The 16,648-nt window shown below is 35.6% G+C and overlaps 1 protein-coding gene and 1 pseudogene across 6 annotated transcripts in view; both read left to right on the forward strand.

The window, feature by feature from the left end:
• ADD3 (adducin 3) overlaps positions 1-13,611 on the forward strand; it is a 111,862-nt gene extending 98,251 nt beyond the window's left edge. For 5 of the 6 annotated variants that reach the window (XM_016145696.2, XM_016145700.2, XM_016145698.2 and 2 more), the window contains 11 exons: positions 129-209; positions 1,057-1,206; positions 1,686-1,829; positions 1,942-2,040; positions 3,173-3,355; positions 3,917-4,174; positions 5,437-5,556; positions 5,992-6,078; positions 8,876-8,999; positions 10,616-10,711; positions 11,351-13,611. In XM_016145696.2, coding sequence (XP_016001182.2) covers positions 129-209; positions 1,057-1,206; positions 1,686-1,829; positions 1,942-2,040; positions 3,173-3,355; positions 3,917-4,174; positions 5,437-5,556; positions 5,992-6,078; positions 8,876-8,999; positions 10,616-10,711; positions 11,351-11,628 — 1,620 coding nt within the window. In that variant the 3' untranslated portion in view covers positions 11,629-13,611. The remainder of the gene's footprint in view (positions 1-128; positions 210-1,056; positions 1,207-1,685; positions 1,830-1,941; positions 2,041-3,172; positions 3,356-3,916; positions 4,175-5,436; positions 5,557-5,991; positions 6,079-8,875; positions 9,000-10,615; positions 10,712-11,350) is intronic. The other variant, XM_016145702.2, reaches the window with a different exon arrangement.
• Positions 13,612-15,093: 1,482 nt separating this feature from the next.
• LOC118604782 lies at positions 15,094-15,202 on the forward strand (annotated as a pseudogene).
• The last annotated feature ends 1,446 nt before the right edge of the window (positions 15,203-16,648 follow it).

Consider the following 16,648-nt stretch of genomic DNA (forward strand, 5'->3'; position numbering starts at 1 on the left):
TTCTGCTTTTTGCCCCTTAGATCTCTCACAATTACTTGTTGTAAATATATTCTGAGTCATGTTTACACTGCAAAATATGAACACCTCATAGTAATTTCCTATTGTCTTTTTTTTTCTCTTTCTCCCAGGTAAGAATAAGTAAGGAGCAAGACCACATTATAATAATTCCCAGAGGCCTGTCATTTTCGGAAGCCACGGCCTCCAATTTGGTATAATTTTCATTCCTACGTTACTTGTTCTGTGTGTCCTTGTGCTTTTCTGAAAGTTTTAGCTTTTAGTATAGGATGGAACAATAAATGATATGGATAAAAATAAAAATTTAAAAAAACAATTACATCTGTGAACAGGGAAGAGTTTGGAAAGTTATGTGGATTTATAAGTTTTAGGGTTCAAGAAAAACAGGGTAGTCGAAGAGACAATAATGAGTTGGTCATATCAGTGAACCTATCCATGTTTTGAAGGGAATCTTTTGAAATTTTTCCTACCCCGTACTCTCTGGAATTTGTTTAAAAAAAAAAAAAAAGATACACAAACAGAGTTAATATGTGTTTTATAGATAGATTTAAACAAAGCTCAGTTGGTATGAGCATAGAGTATGACCTTCTAGTGTTTTACCTTCCATGATTGTACTCCTGGCCACTGTCATTGGTCTCTAGAACAGCAGGAACTACACTGGTTCTGGGAGCTGAAGTGTCATCACATGGAAATTTTCCAGCCAATTCAGTAAATGCCAGACTTGTCCAGACCTTTAGTGAAGAGTTTTAAGTTACCAGAAACTGCTTCTTCCTAAATAGTGAGTTTCATTGCAGACTACCTGTTTTTGTAAATAAACTTTTATGGGAAGAAAGCCATACCCATTCTTTTATAGTTGTTTATGACCACTTTTTGTACTACAGCGGCAGAGTTGAGTAGTTGCAACAGAGGCCCGCAATGTCTAAGGTATTTACTATCTGGCCTTTGACATAAAAGTTTGCCACCACCCTGGTTTAGCTTGTAGAACACAGGTAAGCTTTGATACATGTATACCAATTCAATGTGTCTTTCTGATTTTTCCAGGTAAAAGTCAATATAATAGGAGAAGTGGTTGATCAGGGAAGTACTAATTTGAAAATTGACCATACAGGATTCAGTCCCCATGCTGCAATCTATTCAACACGTCCTGATGTTAAGTGTGTGATACACATCCACACCCTTGCAACAGCAGCTGTAAGTGACTGTAGGGCCAAAACCAACAATGAGTCTGGGAAGTATATTATTTTTATGTCTTTCCGTACATGATACTCTGCTATCTGCATTCTTTCAGACCCTGCCATTTAAAATCATATTCAAAATATTAATCCTCTGCATAGAAAGCAAAAGGCCCTTTGAGCCAAATGCTACCATTCTAGGAAACAAATGGCAAGATAGCATTCCCATTTTTGAACTAATCAGTTTAATAATTGGGTCACTGAGTTCTTTGGAGCAAAGCTTGCATAATATTTGGCACAGCATTTAAATTGAGTCGTATCCCCTATGTCCTTTTCTTTTTTTCCTGGAACAAGCAAAGAACTACAGTGGGAGGTGGGCTGGAATGGCAAATACAGTGAATAAGCCAGTGCTTCCTGAGCTGGCTAAAGAAATCAGGTTCCCTTGAAAGTGTAGTTAATAACTGAATATGTTGCCTTGTCATGGACCCAACCGTGTAGGTATCCTCCATGAAGTGTGGGATCCTTCCAATCTCTCAAGAGTCCCTGATCCTGGGAGATGTTGCCTATTATGACTATCAAGGGTCACTTGATGAACAGGAGGAGAGAATCCAACTGCAGAAAATTCTGGGGCCAAGCTGTAAGGTATGTAGTAGAGTTCCTATCAAAAGAGCTATTTTTGCTGCTGTTGCTGTTGGTGAAAGCAGTGTGAGCTATGCCAGTCATTTAAAGTAATTGCCCTGGGATTCTATTTTAGGTGCTGGTGCTCAGAAATCATGGTGTGGTTGCACTTGGAGAAACAGTCGAAGAGGCTTTTCATTATATTTTTAATGTGCAAATAGCCTGTCAGATTCAGGTAGGAAAAATTACTTAAGCACCCCTTTATTTTTTTTGCTTTATTAATTTGCTTGTTGAGTTGGGTTTTGTGTTTACTTATTTCCAAAGCCTTATTGACTGTGGCTTTTGTTTTGTTTTGTAAGAGAGGTTCTGCTTTACTTGAGTAAAAAGGACCAACTCAATTATCTCTTGAATTCAAAATAGGAAAGAAAACTAAAATTTATATACAGAAACACACAAAATCTTAGTGCCTCATAACATCATTTTTCCCATAATCTCATTTTTTAAGATAGTATAATTGCACATTTTTCTGTTTTCACCCTCTGATAGTGTGCTACCAGTTGAGACACAAAGGCAGCCACGAGTTATCAGTGATCAGATGTGTTATGGCCACTTTTATAAAAAAACGTGAGCAGAGACAGAGGTTTTCTGAACTTATGTAGTTTCCAATGTTTCTGCAGCCTTAGCCTCATTATTATAGTCAGTTGAATATTTATTAGCCAGTTTTTCCTCAGGAAACTGAATGTATTTAATGGCCTTACTTTTCCTCTTCAAGAAAATCAAGCAGGCTCTCTTGAACAAATGATGATAATCTTCATTTATTGAAAAGGCCACAAAAAGGTGGCGGGGGGAGGGGCACTTTCTGCCAACTTTTCCTTGTCTTAACAACCATTTTTTTTTTTTTTTTGCTTTAATAGTCCCTCCTCTACTTCTCAAATGAGGCAATGAAAGGCTTAATTAAATTAAGACAATGAGCTAACTTCTGCATAAATATTCTTAAATTCACAGTATAGTGTCAATATTTCTTTAAAATTAACACTTTCAGCAAAGTATTAACTGGATAGTTATGGGGAAACTGCAAAAAAAGAACTTTAAAATTTGGCAAGAGAATTCAGTTTCTTGAAATATGTGAAAGCTTATGTTTTCCATCAGGGAGGATCAGAGTTCTGGCAGGTGTATTTTTCATTCAGAGAGATGGAAAAGATACTTCGGCTGCTTACTTTCTCAAGTGTGTTGCCTTGTTTTTTGTTGTTAGTAGCCTAAACAAGTATTAGATAGTTGTTGAATCGAAACCATGCCTTTTTAAAGGTAAAATACTCCTTATAGTTTTTACAGTCTTGTGCCTCTGTATATTTTGCCCCTGATTACAGGTAAAGGCATTAGCAGGGGCAGGAGGAGTAGACAATCTACTTATGCTGGATCTTCAGAAGTATAAACCTGTCACTCACAATGTTGCAATGACTGGAGGAGGAGGAGTGAATATGGGTTCCCATCAGAAATGGAAGATTGGTGAGCTCGAGTTTGAAGGGCTGATGAGGACTCTGGACAATTTGGTAGGTGAAAAATTGAACATAAACTTGAATTTTATGTCTTCAGATTCAAGAGCAGATGTTCCCATCTCCCTTTGGTTTGGAACATGTTCCTTGCTCCTCCAGTAGCTGAGTTTGACTCTAGGAAGGCATTCAAGTGTAATCTTGCCACATTTTTAAGAATCAGTGAAACATGCAAATGTCATCTTATCTTAGATTTTACCCTCTTCCTCCAACAGTCAAAGGGCAGATTGCCTTCAGACCCAGGAACAAAGACGTAAATGAGCACTGTGATTTGGCCTCCAGAAAACTGGTTTATAGCTAGGAAAATGCTTCAAGTGGGCAATTTTGAAATTACCTTTATCAGGAATAATTGTGTGAGTGGAAATTGCATTGTCAGCTGAAATCAGATCTTGAAATTTGCTTGATTTCAACTCTAGTGTAATGTGGGGTTTGGAAGGATGTTTCCCCCTTTGTTTTGCAACAGAGGAGTCTTTCTGAATCATTTGTTTGAAGAATTAACATCCAGATGCTATGTTTGGCACAGGTTTTATTGCTTCAAATGTGGTTTTTTTCTTCCCTTAGGGGTATAGAACAGGCTATGCTTACAGGCAGCCTCTCATTCGAGAAAAGCCTAGGCACAAGAGTGATGTGGAAATCCCAGCAACTGTGACTGCTTTTTCCTTTGAAGATGATACAGTGCCACTCTCTCCTCTCAAATACATGGCACAAAGACAGCAGCGTGAGAAAACAAGATGGCTGAACTCACCAAATACCTACATGAAAGTGAATATGCCTGAGGAGTCTCGGAATGGAGAAACCAGTCCCAGGACCAAAATCACAGTATGCCACTATTTTACGTGGTTTGCCTTTTCTAAATATTTTGCCTAGTTACTCACAAATTGAATACTCTATGTCGAAAATATTGGGAAAGTACAATATAACATTAATAATAATTTTATCATTGTCATTTATTGGATTAACTTTGTGCAAGGCATTTTGTTCTAAATGCCATACCTGAATTATCGCGTTGAGAGGATTCTGTTTTTCTCTCTTGTTTTGACAGGTAAGAAAACTGAGGCTCAAAAGGGTTAACTAATCATTTGTGATGGTAAAGTCTGGAGCCCAGTTCTCACCCAATACGTGATATCGTGATACCACTTTGTGGTTTACATTGTTACAGTAAATCAGACCTATGAAAGTTATCAACACCTAAGGGTGCCAGAGTTTCAGGAATTACTGCACATAGCTACCCTTAAGCAAGATCTTATAGAGAAATGGGTTACCTTTTGCAGCATTTTGCTTTAGATTTGGTTTAGTTTTGGAGTGCTTATAACCAAATATTCCCTCGATACTCACAATTAGTTCATCCTATCATGTAAATCAATAACATTTAATATGGAAATGTCTATGCATCAAGCGTTTTATCCCTAGCCTGTAAGATTTCTTATCTTCTAGTAAAAGAGTTTAACTAAACTTTTAAGTTTTCTAGAATTAATTTTATTAACAGAGACTGATGGCCATTTCTCACTAGTCTTGATGAATATAAGCCTTCTTTAAGGGATATAATGGGGTAAATAAGAATTCTCTAAGGCTTTTCCATCCCTATGGCTCTGTTATACCGTAGAGTACTACTATATTTTTCCCTTTGTAAAATGCTAGTCAGGGGCTCGACATTTTCTGTCAGCCAAAAATAAAAAATAACATCTGGAAAACTAAATCTTACGAGATTCCTTGAGTCCTTCTCAGCCATCATCAGCTGAACATTCAACGCAGGCAACAACTCTGAATGGGAATTAGTATGAGATCAGGCTCTGTGTCTATGCTTGAAATATTTTCAGCATCATATTTAAAATGCCAAAAGGAGAAAAGTTAAATAGCAGCATAACTGAGCATTCATTTGAATATTAACAATATTTTTAAGTGAATGCTTATTGTGAGCCCTTTTCTGAAATGAGATATACATTAATTGACCAATAAATACTGAAATTCTTTAAAATATTGGCAGTATATGCACCTTCTTTTTGAGTCAATAAATAGTTATTAAGAACCTACCATACTTCCTTAACACAAAGCTTCATTCTAGAAAATTTTTGGTTCTTTAGTGGATGAAAGCGGAGGACTCTTCTAAAGTTAGCAGTGGAACACCTATCAAGATTGAAGATCCAAATCAATTTGTACCTTTAAACACAAACCCAAATGAGGTACTAGAAAAAAGAAATAAGGTAAGATGAGGCCTTCTGTGGCCAGGGGAGGCTTTTTTATGTTATTTTATGTTTAAATCACTATTAATTGGATCCGATTAATATGAAACTTAGGGGTATGAATACAGAAGAATTTGAAATTTAATTCAGTATAATTTTAGCTTGTATTGAATACCTCCAGTTCTGTGCTAGTCACTGGTGAGCAGGCTATATTTGAAAAAGTATTAACACATTTTGCATTAAGAGCTGTGGTATTAGTGAAAAGTGTAGTTCTCTAACAATGCAAGACACAGGACAGCACCTGTCAGGAAGGGTGGAATTGGTTAATGGGAGTTAGGATGGCAAGGAGGGCTTTATGGAAGTGGGAGTTAAAGAGGCCATTCCTCTGAGGTGGTCAAAGAGTAAAGTTTTTCTGTACAGTTGCCCCCAAGAACTCGTTATTGTTTTTCAATTAAGATTCGAGAACAAAACAGATATGACTTGAAAACAGCGGGACCACAGTCTCAGTTGCTTGCTGGAATCGTTGTGGATAAGCCTCCTTCTGTAAGTCCATGAAGCAATATGACCTTTGTTTTTCATCTACCATATTAATTTCCTTGTTTTTTAAAATAGGAATATTTTTACTAAAGTTAATATAAGCACAAGTTAAAAAGCCAGATGATCCATAGGACTTACAGTTTCACCTTCATGTTTCTAAAGAGCGTCTTTCTTCTGCTTTTCCTTTATTTGTTCATTTTAGACCTCAACTGTATGTCATCGAATTATGTCCTCAACTGTAAAAAGTACCTTTGTTTTATGCATCAGTAGAAGAGAAACAACCCTGACAGTTATAATTGTAGGAAGTTATCAGTTATAAGATGAATCTCATTTCAGAGATGAGAAAATATGGGGGACATATACATCTTAGAACTAATGAAGGATGATAGTGACTTTTTTCATGGAAGATTTTAGCCTATTTACACAATGCTTCCCTTTTTCATTCTCCCAGTAAAATTATATCACAATTTTTTTGTTAAATCAGCTTTTATTGTTTATATTATTAAACATTTAGTGCTGATCCAGGTAGTATCCTGTGATTATGCCTCCTTTCTTATACAACGTTCCTCCCCCTGGAGATACTAATTACCTTCTTTTTTTCATTCGCTTAGTATTTTGAGTACATTGGCTTAGTTCTTCCCAAACTTTTTGACAGGATTATAGAGTCTCTCTTAATATTATTTTCCATAGAGTCAAAGGTAACAGGTAATCTCTCAGTTTTAGCCTCCTGTCATTCGATCCAGATCTGGACTGGTGGCTCTTCAGGCCAGCTACACAGGCTCATCTGGAGAATTCCTTTGCGTCCCACCTGTGTAGTATCCTGTTTCCTGCATTGTGTACCTTTCACTTTCTTGATTTACTCCTTTATCATTGAGTGCATCCTCTAATAGTTTTCTAAGAAAGGATACATGGGAGGTAACTGTCTGAAATTCTCTATTCTAACTTCGTATGTGCATATCATGGATATAGAATTTCAATTTAGGATAATTTTCCCCCCAATATGAAAATTATCACTTCGTTATTATTATTCCCTGACTCTGTTTATTGTTCAGAATTAGGAGAGTATTGTGATTCATGTACTATTGTAAAGGACACTTTTTTTCTCTCTCTTTTAGACCTTTTCTATGTCCCTGATGTTCTGAAATGTTATGATGGTGTACTTTGCAGTAGATTTCTTCTTAGTCTTTGTTCTTTCCGCAGGTTGAAATCTGGGATTTTTTTTTAAATAACATCCTGGTCTTTTGCAGATGCAACATTTTATCTTATTGCTCTGAGGAATCAAATTCAAATTTTCTTCAGCTGCCTTTATTTTCTTTGTTTCTTCTGAGTTCTCTTTTTCTTGTTTATTCTGATCTCTCACTTCCATGTTGGAAACTTTCTTTGAGTGTCTGATAAATCAAGGTGGTCTGTTTATCCTTAAGGATGAGGCACTGGGTATGTGCAAAGCTTGGGGATGGGTAAGCATCACTGTAGGGTGATCGGATGTGGATCAGGGTGTTTCTCTGGGGAGACCTCAAATGTTAGTATTTGTAGTCCTCAAATGTTAGTATTTGTAGTTTTTTTCGTTTTGTTTTGTTTTGTTTTGTTTTGTTTTGTTTTTTAACCTGGGGCCATTTAATGTATCTGGAGAATTCTCCAGTCTCCCAACCCCATTCTGAGAGCCCTCAGCTGTGGCTTGTGTTCCCTAATCAGTTGTTCTAAAGACTAAGCCTCTGATCTTCTGCAGAGATGGGTGAGAGGTAAATGCTTGGCTGTGCAGAATAGGAAAGGGGACCTGAGGAATCTCTGTCCTTATTCAGACTTGTAACTTGTTCCCCTTTTCAGCTTTTCTTCACCACCACTTTCTGTGGTACCCGATACCTCTAGTTTCTGAGCCTTCCTAGACCTGCAGGGCAGGCGAGCATGCCACTCACTGGATCCTTCTTTGCAGGGCTAGGGCTTCGGCTTTCTCAGCTCTTCCACCTGCCTTTCATCTTCCAAAAATGTGTTAATGTTTCTCATCCTCTGCTGTCCCCTCTCTCATTCTTTTGTCCTTAGAAGTTTATACAATTCTTGTTTGTATAAGCAGGCAGATGTCATAGCTCCAACAATTTTTGTTGTTCCTTTACTATCATTTTAGTGGGGTTTGGAGAAAGATTTTTTTTAAATGCATGGGTTCAGGCCTTCAGGTTTAACTGAAAGTCCCATTAATTCCTTTCCTAGAGCAAATACTTAAAGTTTATTTTCATAGCAAATTTAAAGTTCTTTTGTTACAGTTTCATTTTTCTAATGTTTTTTCACAAAGGCTTTTTATCTTAAATTCTTTTTATCCTTTTTCTTGGTTTTTAAGATAGTTCTTAGTTATGTGAAACTTATTAGAACTTGACTTAGTTTTATTTTTTTAAAAGAGTTATTAAAATCAACCTATACAGGCAATTGAGGAAACATCACTTGCAGTTTTAGTCCATTGGATAAGTAGTCTGAAAGCACTAATCTAACTGGACTTTGGGTGGTAAACACACAATAGAATATATAGATGTCAAATTATAATGTACACCTGAAAATTATAGAATTACATTAACCAATGTTCCCCAATAAACTTAGTTAAAAAAAATAAAATAAAACCACTAATCTGATATACATATTTTAAACAAAGCATGTTGCTTTATCATTTTTTATGACTGTTATAAGGTGGGGTGTCACAACATCATATATATAGTTATATATGTGTGTGAAGTTGTGTGTGTGTGTATATGTGTGTATTAAATAAATACATAGATATAAGTAAAGCTCTTGGTAACGAGTTGCTGTTTTTCTTTGCAAGACCATGCAATTTGAAGATGACGATCTTGCCCCACCAGCTCCTCCCAATCCTTTCAGTCATCTCACAGAAGGAGAACTCGAAGAGTATAAGAAGACAGTCGAGCGTAAACAGCAAGGCCTGGAAGGTTAGTTCATTTTTCGGTTAAGCCCGGGATGATCATACTGTTATTAGTGGAGCACCTTGAGTTGGATGATAAAAGGCGGTCAGTGTTTTTTTAAAAGGCTCCATTCATAATCGAACGTTCTGTGTCATCTCTCCCAGTCCTGAGTAGAGGTGAGGCTGAACTCTGAAGAGCCACCATAAAGCACGTATGTGAACATGTAATGAAACCGTTTTCCTGAGAGAGCAATCTGTTTGATAGCAAAAAGTCTTCTGAAGTAAAGGGAAATCCCTGGATGAGTAAAGAATTCCTAGCTAAAATAAATGTAGATACATTAACAGATTTAAACATTTCAGCTTATGTGGCTTTTTAAAAACTTTTTACTTTGACATAATTACAAAGTCACAATGTGTGGCTTTAATGCTTTGCAAAATCTCTTGTTCTGGGTGGCTCTCAGTGGTAGTATTGTAATTTCAAAATCAAAATATAAAGCAAACTGCTAGAATATTGATGAGACTTTCCTTAAGCACATGGGCACTCATGAGGTTGAGGTTTTCTGACTTCATAACCCCAAAGTAAGGATTATATTTTAGAATTGTTCATGGAAAACCCCAGTTAGAATACTGACTTCCTTTTTCTCAAGAATAAGAGATTCTTTGTAGCAAACTGTCACTCTTGGGTCTTTAGATAAGCTTCAGACTGTCTATGAGCTATCTCAAACATATATGCTTAATTCTGTATGATATACATTTGGGGAAGGGGGAGTTCAGGATTGGGGACACGAAGGCTGTGACCCCCAAAAGAGGGTAGGAGCCTCTGCTTTAGAGCATTCACACATACAGTTGACATTTTTACCGAAAGCAAAACAAAACCAGTAGTTAAAGAATTTTAGTTCATATTAAGTGTCATTTAGGAAGAACTAATGATATTTAAATCATCCAGGGAACAGTTTTCATCGGTGTATTAGTGTCTTTGTCACAAAAGGGAGTCATCCTGACTTATTAATGTAATTATGCTAAATGTTCTAAGTGCTATTATTGAATTTGTTTATTCTAACATAAGGTTGGAAATTTCCTATGTTCTTGTATTTTGTAAAATGTCCCTCTTTAATCTCTTATTTTTTGAAAGCTTAAAGATGCCAGGTAACAAATATCGCACTCTAGAACCATCACCTTTTATATATAACTTTATAGTTTCCTCCACATTCATTATGACCTTCCAAATTAGTTCACTAATGCTCTGACAGGAATCACTAATTGGATATTGTTTAAAAATTCAGCAAAGCATTCTGCCTCATTAATTGGTGAAGCTTCATAATTCTTTTCATCTGGCTGCTCAATATATTTTAGTTTTCTAACACTCTAACAACAGCTGAGTGCATAGATATTATTTGTCTGGGCTTCAAGTAGCCATGCTTCCTTAGTAAGCATGTAATGCAAAATAGCTGTTAGCAGCCAGAAATTTTAGCACATTAACCTCCTCCTAATGCATAATTATTGATATACGGGGTAACCATTAGCATGCTTAGCTCAAGAGTTTCTCATCTCTGTTTATGCAGGCATTTGAGATATGCACTAACCTCCCTAAAGTCTTGTGCTTCTTTGTTCTGCATGGCTTTTAACTAAACTCTTATCCAACAGATGCTGAGCAGGAATTACTCTCAGATGACGCTTCATCTGTTTCACAAATTCAGTCTCAAACTCAGTCACCGCAAAATATCCCTGAAAAATTAGAAGGTATTCATTGTAACTTTCCGTAGCATTCACTGAGTTAATTTAAGAACTTGTTCATCTCTCATTTGTTTTAATGTAAGGAAATTGGACACCTGAGTACAGTAAGTTTACCATGATTTTACTTGCAGCTCCCATATATTTTCTATTTTTTGTTAAGTGGGATGCTACTTCTGTTTGATGTTTATATTGACTTACCTTAATCTGGATTTTGGTAACCCATAATTCTTAAGAATTTGTGAAATTAAAATTGGTTTGTCATATGCCTTCCCATCGGAAGCATGAAATATTTTTCAATTTTGATTGCCAAATGACCCCAAATTAAAAGAAAAATATATGTTGTCTCCCTCAGTTATTTTGCCCTGATTTGCAATGAAACGGTCAAGTCGTCATACGGGACTTGCCTCGCCTTCATTCTTTGGTCTAACAACTTTGTTCCCTTCCCCTCTATACTATTTTTAAAAATTAGCCTCATGCTCATAGATCCATAGTCTATTAAAATAATGATCTATTTTTATTGGAATTAAAGAAATGCCTTAATGTGTTGCTAAAACATTTTGTAAAATAATAAATTTTGCTTTATTTTTTTAAATTAAAGCAAAGATGTTTGTGTAAAATGACCAAAAAACCCTCCCCTTTTTGTAGAAAACCATGAGCTGTTTTCTAAGAGCTTCACCTCCATCGTGGTGAACGGCAGAGATGATGTGCGTGATGTCGAAGATGAGCTTGCCAAGCAAGTGAGCAGGTTAACTACAAGCACAACCATAGAAAACATCGAGATCACCATTAAGTCTCCAGAAAAAATTGAAGAAGTCCTGTCCCCTGAAGGTTCACCTTCAAAATCACCATCTAAGAAAAAGAAGAAATTCCGCACCCCTTCTTTTCTGAAAAAGAACAAAAAGAAGGAGAAAGCCAAAGCCTAAAAAAAGTATTTTTCTAATTATTATTACAGTGTGACATTGCACATTTAAATACCACATTAAGTTGATCGTTAATATGCAGTGGTAGATCAGATGGGGGTATGTAGCAAACTGGACTTGCAGAACTGGAAAGGGGTTTTACTAAAAGAAAAACATATTATGAAAGAAACTTTCAAATTCATCTCTCATTTTATATATCAAAAAAAGGCTTTGAATTTTTAAACAATTGCTCATTTTAATTAACTCTGCCCTCATAAAGTGTTATAATTCACCACAAACAGATATCTGTCTGAATTACTTCAGGCCTTCTCTGTAATATCTGTTGGAAAGAAATTACTAGTGAACAAGGGAGAGAATTTTTATTTCTCAACACCTGTTTTACATGGTGATCAGATTATAATTTTTTTATCATTGATTATCAACTGTACCTTTTTGGTTCCCATTGTTTCAATGGGCATTAACAGAATGCTTTAAAAGCTTCTAAGATAAGAATCTATAGCATTAGTATACACTGGCACATAATTTTTTAAAGAAAATATATAAGAAAAGATTCATTTGGAATTTTATTCATAGTATAAAACTTCCTCACCTGAAGTAACTTTGTTCGCCAAAAAAAAAGTCATTTTAGTAAACTATAATTTTTGAAAACTTCCTTTTTTATTAGTTTAGGAAGTCCCTTATTTTTCAACAAAGGGGATTTTGTACACATAACATGGGTTATTTAGTTTAACTCTGGCAAAAACAATTTTTGTATGTTGAGATGTTTGTATACCATTCAGTATAAAAATGTCATAAGCATATTAGCCTATCGTTTAACAATAGAGCAGATCTGAGGTTGCTTGGTACTAAGTATACTTAAATATAATTAAAGAATCCAGGGACTTGGTATCAAAAGGGGATTAGAGCATTTAAAGGTATAACTAGATTCATATTTGAATCTTATAACATATTTTTCTCTTAGTATTGGTAATAAATGAAGAAGCTCTCATACGGTAACTAAATGAAAAGAATGAGAAGGTGAAAAACAAAGGGAACATAAGAGGTGTCATGAAAAGAGTTCTAGTTCGATAACGCGTAGTCACAAGAGGATCTGAAGTGTGATTTACTCGAAACATGTCCCAAATTTCTAAGATTCTGCTTCTCTGCCAAAATCATTGTATTTCTTGGTTGATATTTCATTTTTAAAAGGGTCAGATCCTTTTACCTGATGTATCTTTGGAAGGCAGCACTGGAAGAAATCAGTTAATTCTAATCCTCACCCCCCGCCCCCCCCCCCCACACACACACCCAGTGAGAAAACTACCACTTCTTATTTTTACAAATTTTTCTTATCTTTTCAGTTAATTTTCTTTCTAATGTAAATACAAATTTAAACCTAGGCTGAATATAGTTTTGTTTTCCCCCTTCATCCAAGTAATGTCACAAATCGATGTAAAATCAATGATCCAAAATAGTGGGTAAAAATAATCCAAAGTGTTTCTGGAGGGTGGGCTGGCATGTAAAACATTACATTGATTACGGTGCATTCTGGGCTGGTTCTGTTCGACTGTTCGTGTATGATGATGCAAAGTTGAAACAGAGCCAGAAATTTTATTCTAGATCTCACTAACTACTGGAATCAGTGTTTTAATCTCTTAGTGAAAACTTTCAGTTGCTTAATTCTGTATTTGAGGATTTTTTTTATGTTCTACATCATTTATGTTGTATTACAACGTATGTAGAAACAGTAACCTGTGAACTATGCTTTTCCATAACTTTTTAAAAATATATATCTTAAATGAATGCAGTGTGCATAAATATTTTTTAAACTACAACAGTGAACTATTTGCACCTTTTGCTAATGCCTCTATTTACTTGCTTTGGCATAAAGAATGAGCCAATGAACTTCTGTGTCCTGTGGAAAATGTATAAATGTTATCTGATATTACTCTTAGATGTAATGCTAATTAATGTTAAATCACAAATAAACAGTATTTTAAATAGACAGGTGTCGTGAGCTTTGAATTCAGGGTGGTTACATAGCCTGAATTAACTTTGTGGACTTGAGTTTTATACTGAAATGAGATTTTGAGAAAGATAGATGCTTCTGAATAAGGAGTGTTCTGATAAATTTGTTTTCAAATTAGTTGAAAATTAACTATATACAACCTTTCTTGTTTTCGCTTACATTGGAAGAAATATACTCGAAGTGAACTGTTTTTGGTTTTAGTACAGAGTGTGGTTACCTTAACTATATCTCTGAGATCAAAAGATCTTTGAAGGATTTAGGATTCTCAGTCTCAATTCTGCGGCTCACATCTATGGATGTAGAATAGAAAATTATTACAGAATATGTCCTAAGCATATATACGTTGCCCTTCTCTTTGACTTTTATTTATGTAACAATAAAGAAAATAGAACAGAAAATAGGTTGTAATTCTACACGTTAACATTCAAAAGAATTTATGCACTTCCAGCTATAGATGTTATAGATGTATTCCTCTACATCAGTTATTATGGTGTCAATGTAATTTTATTGCTTTTTCCCCTACTTAACGTAGCATAATCAGACCATCCTAGAAGATTTTCAAACTAAATCTCTCATATGAATGATTTGATTTTTTGTTTCACTTTGTCCTAAAAATAGAGGGGAAATCATGTTAATTGAGGGTTCTGGTTAATTGAAGTTTTTACTATAATTACCCATTATAAAAATGAAGGGTTTGGGCAGAGAAGAATAAATTCATAGTCTTGGGCATATTTAATTATTACCTTGGTTTGTAACCAACCTTGTGGTGAAAAAATGCTGTTTTGAAGGGAATTTCAAACTTCCATAAAGCAACAAAGACAATTATCTTCACTACTCTCTTGAGAGTTGATACAGCATGAAAGATATATTGTCTGTGTCTTTCCTTCTGTCAATATTTTCATTCATCAGGGAATAAAGAGAACCAAATGGATCATATTGTGACAACATTGGTTTCTCTCAGCATTAGCTCTTATTTTGATATAGCCAGAAAACACATAAAGGCACGACAATTATTTTTTAAAACTGAAGGGTAAGTCATATCAACAACACATCTAAGTTGCAATGTTGGCTAAACCAGGATTTTAAAAAGAAGTCTTCGCTGTGGCCACTAGAGGGTGCGACAGACCTAACAATCTAGTATGTTTCTAGTGCCTGCACCTAACTTCCCTTTTCTCAGTCAGCAGGCACCATGTTTGTTGTGAAAAACCCAGAACTTGGAAGAGAAGACATTTAATTTACTGCTTATCATCCTCCCCCCTCAACTGTTCCCAGCCTTGTCATGCCATCCCACCAACACAAATACTACCAGCAGGGACTCTCATATCCCTGGAGAACACATTGGAAACTTTTGAGGTGTAGTCTCAGAAAGAAGCCATGATAGAAAATGACAGCTCAGGGCAGTTTTCATACCTGTGAGTGGCAATATAATGCCTCTTTAAAAATAATTGGCATTCTTTTTTGTCTACAGCCATGCCACCTTGAACGTGCCTGATCTCGGAAGCTAAGCAGGGTTGGGCCTGATTAGTACTTGGATGGGAGACCACCTAGGAAGACTAGGTGCTATAGACATTTAATCAATTAATTAATTGTAACTTTTTGGCTGGGGAGATAACTGATAATATCTATTGTTGACACCTGTGTATCAAAGATTATGCCAAGTACTTTTTCACGTGTTACTTCATTTGCCTTCCCAATATCCCAACAAAGTAAATGATATCTCCATTTTGTAGGTAATGAGACTAGGGCTTGTAGAAAACAAAAAGAAAGTGCTAGTATTTCACCAATAGAGAGTCAGATTCTAAAATTACTAGTGTCCTTTCTGTGCCAGACCCTGTGTGGCTCCAGTGTAGTTTTTTTGTTTTTTTGTTTTTTTAAGGGAGAGGCAGTTTCCTTAGTTTGGAATATAAGTCCAGTCATCTTGTTTTAATACAAGATGAGATATAGATTTTGGATAAAACATTAACTTTTGATTTGGAAGACACTTTTTCAACAAGTCACCCAGGAACGAAGACATTGATGACTATCCGGAAAGTGGGAATGACCTGTGGTGATATCCTTTAAGATAAAGAACTAGCTCTTGAATCCAGCATGACATCTGGAAGATGAGATATCTATACCTGTGCTTAAGATGCAAAAAGGACTTAGGTACAAACCCTTTATCTTTTTATTTTTATTTTTATTTTTATGATTTTCAATGTTGAAGGCACAGAGAGGGAATTTCTAAGGAAAGTTATTTTTAAAACCTGAAAAAACTAGTTGTAGAGTTAGTTTCCAAGATAAGAAATATACTGTATCTACTTACAACTTTATTTAGATGAATATACTTAGAGAAAAACAGTATATGTGCTACAGATGAGAACAAGGATAAATGCCTTTGAGGAACTTTTGATAGAAAAAAAAACCTGAATTTGGAAATTCAGTAGTTTTCAAAGGGATTTTATTTCTGAGATGACCATTAGGGGGCAATCCTGGGTCTAAATTTAGTTTGTTAATTGAGGGAACTTCCTCAAAATATCTTTGATTTTTGGATTGAGAACCTCATTCTGGTTATGCATTGCTAGACGCAGTTTAAGGTTGAGGGGCGTTTATAGATACAAAATTACTTCATTTATTTCTTGCAGCTTGGTTATCTCGTTCTGACTTAGGATCAGTCCTCCAGAGGAGGAGTGCTGGCCTCACACGCAGCTGAGAGGTGGCTTAGGCAGGATTCAAGCGAAGGTCTTCAAGGCTGCATCTCATACTTTTCTATTCTTCCACAGTCCCCCTTTGGAAGCCCATCCGATGGTAACCTAGGAATAGCTAAATATACAGTTTTCTAAAATTAACAGCAAATTCGTGTTTAGAAATTTTATTATAAGAACAGTCAAGAGAAACAGATTCCAGGACCAAGCCTGTTTTTTTATTTATCAATAATTGTTTTTCCTAAAATTTCAAGTCTGTTAGATGTTCTGTGAGAGTTTTTTGTGTATTTGCTCAAGTTAATCATGATGAGTTCTTTACTGCTGCTACCTCTAA

Source organism: Rousettus aegyptiacus, unplaced genomic scaffold (genome assembly GCF_014176215.1).
Source record: "Rousettus aegyptiacus isolate mRouAeg1 unplaced genomic scaffold, mRouAeg1.p scaffold_m13_p_6, whole genome shotgun sequence".
Taxonomy (NCBI): domain Eukaryota; kingdom Metazoa; phylum Chordata; class Mammalia; order Chiroptera; family Pteropodidae; genus Rousettus; species Rousettus aegyptiacus.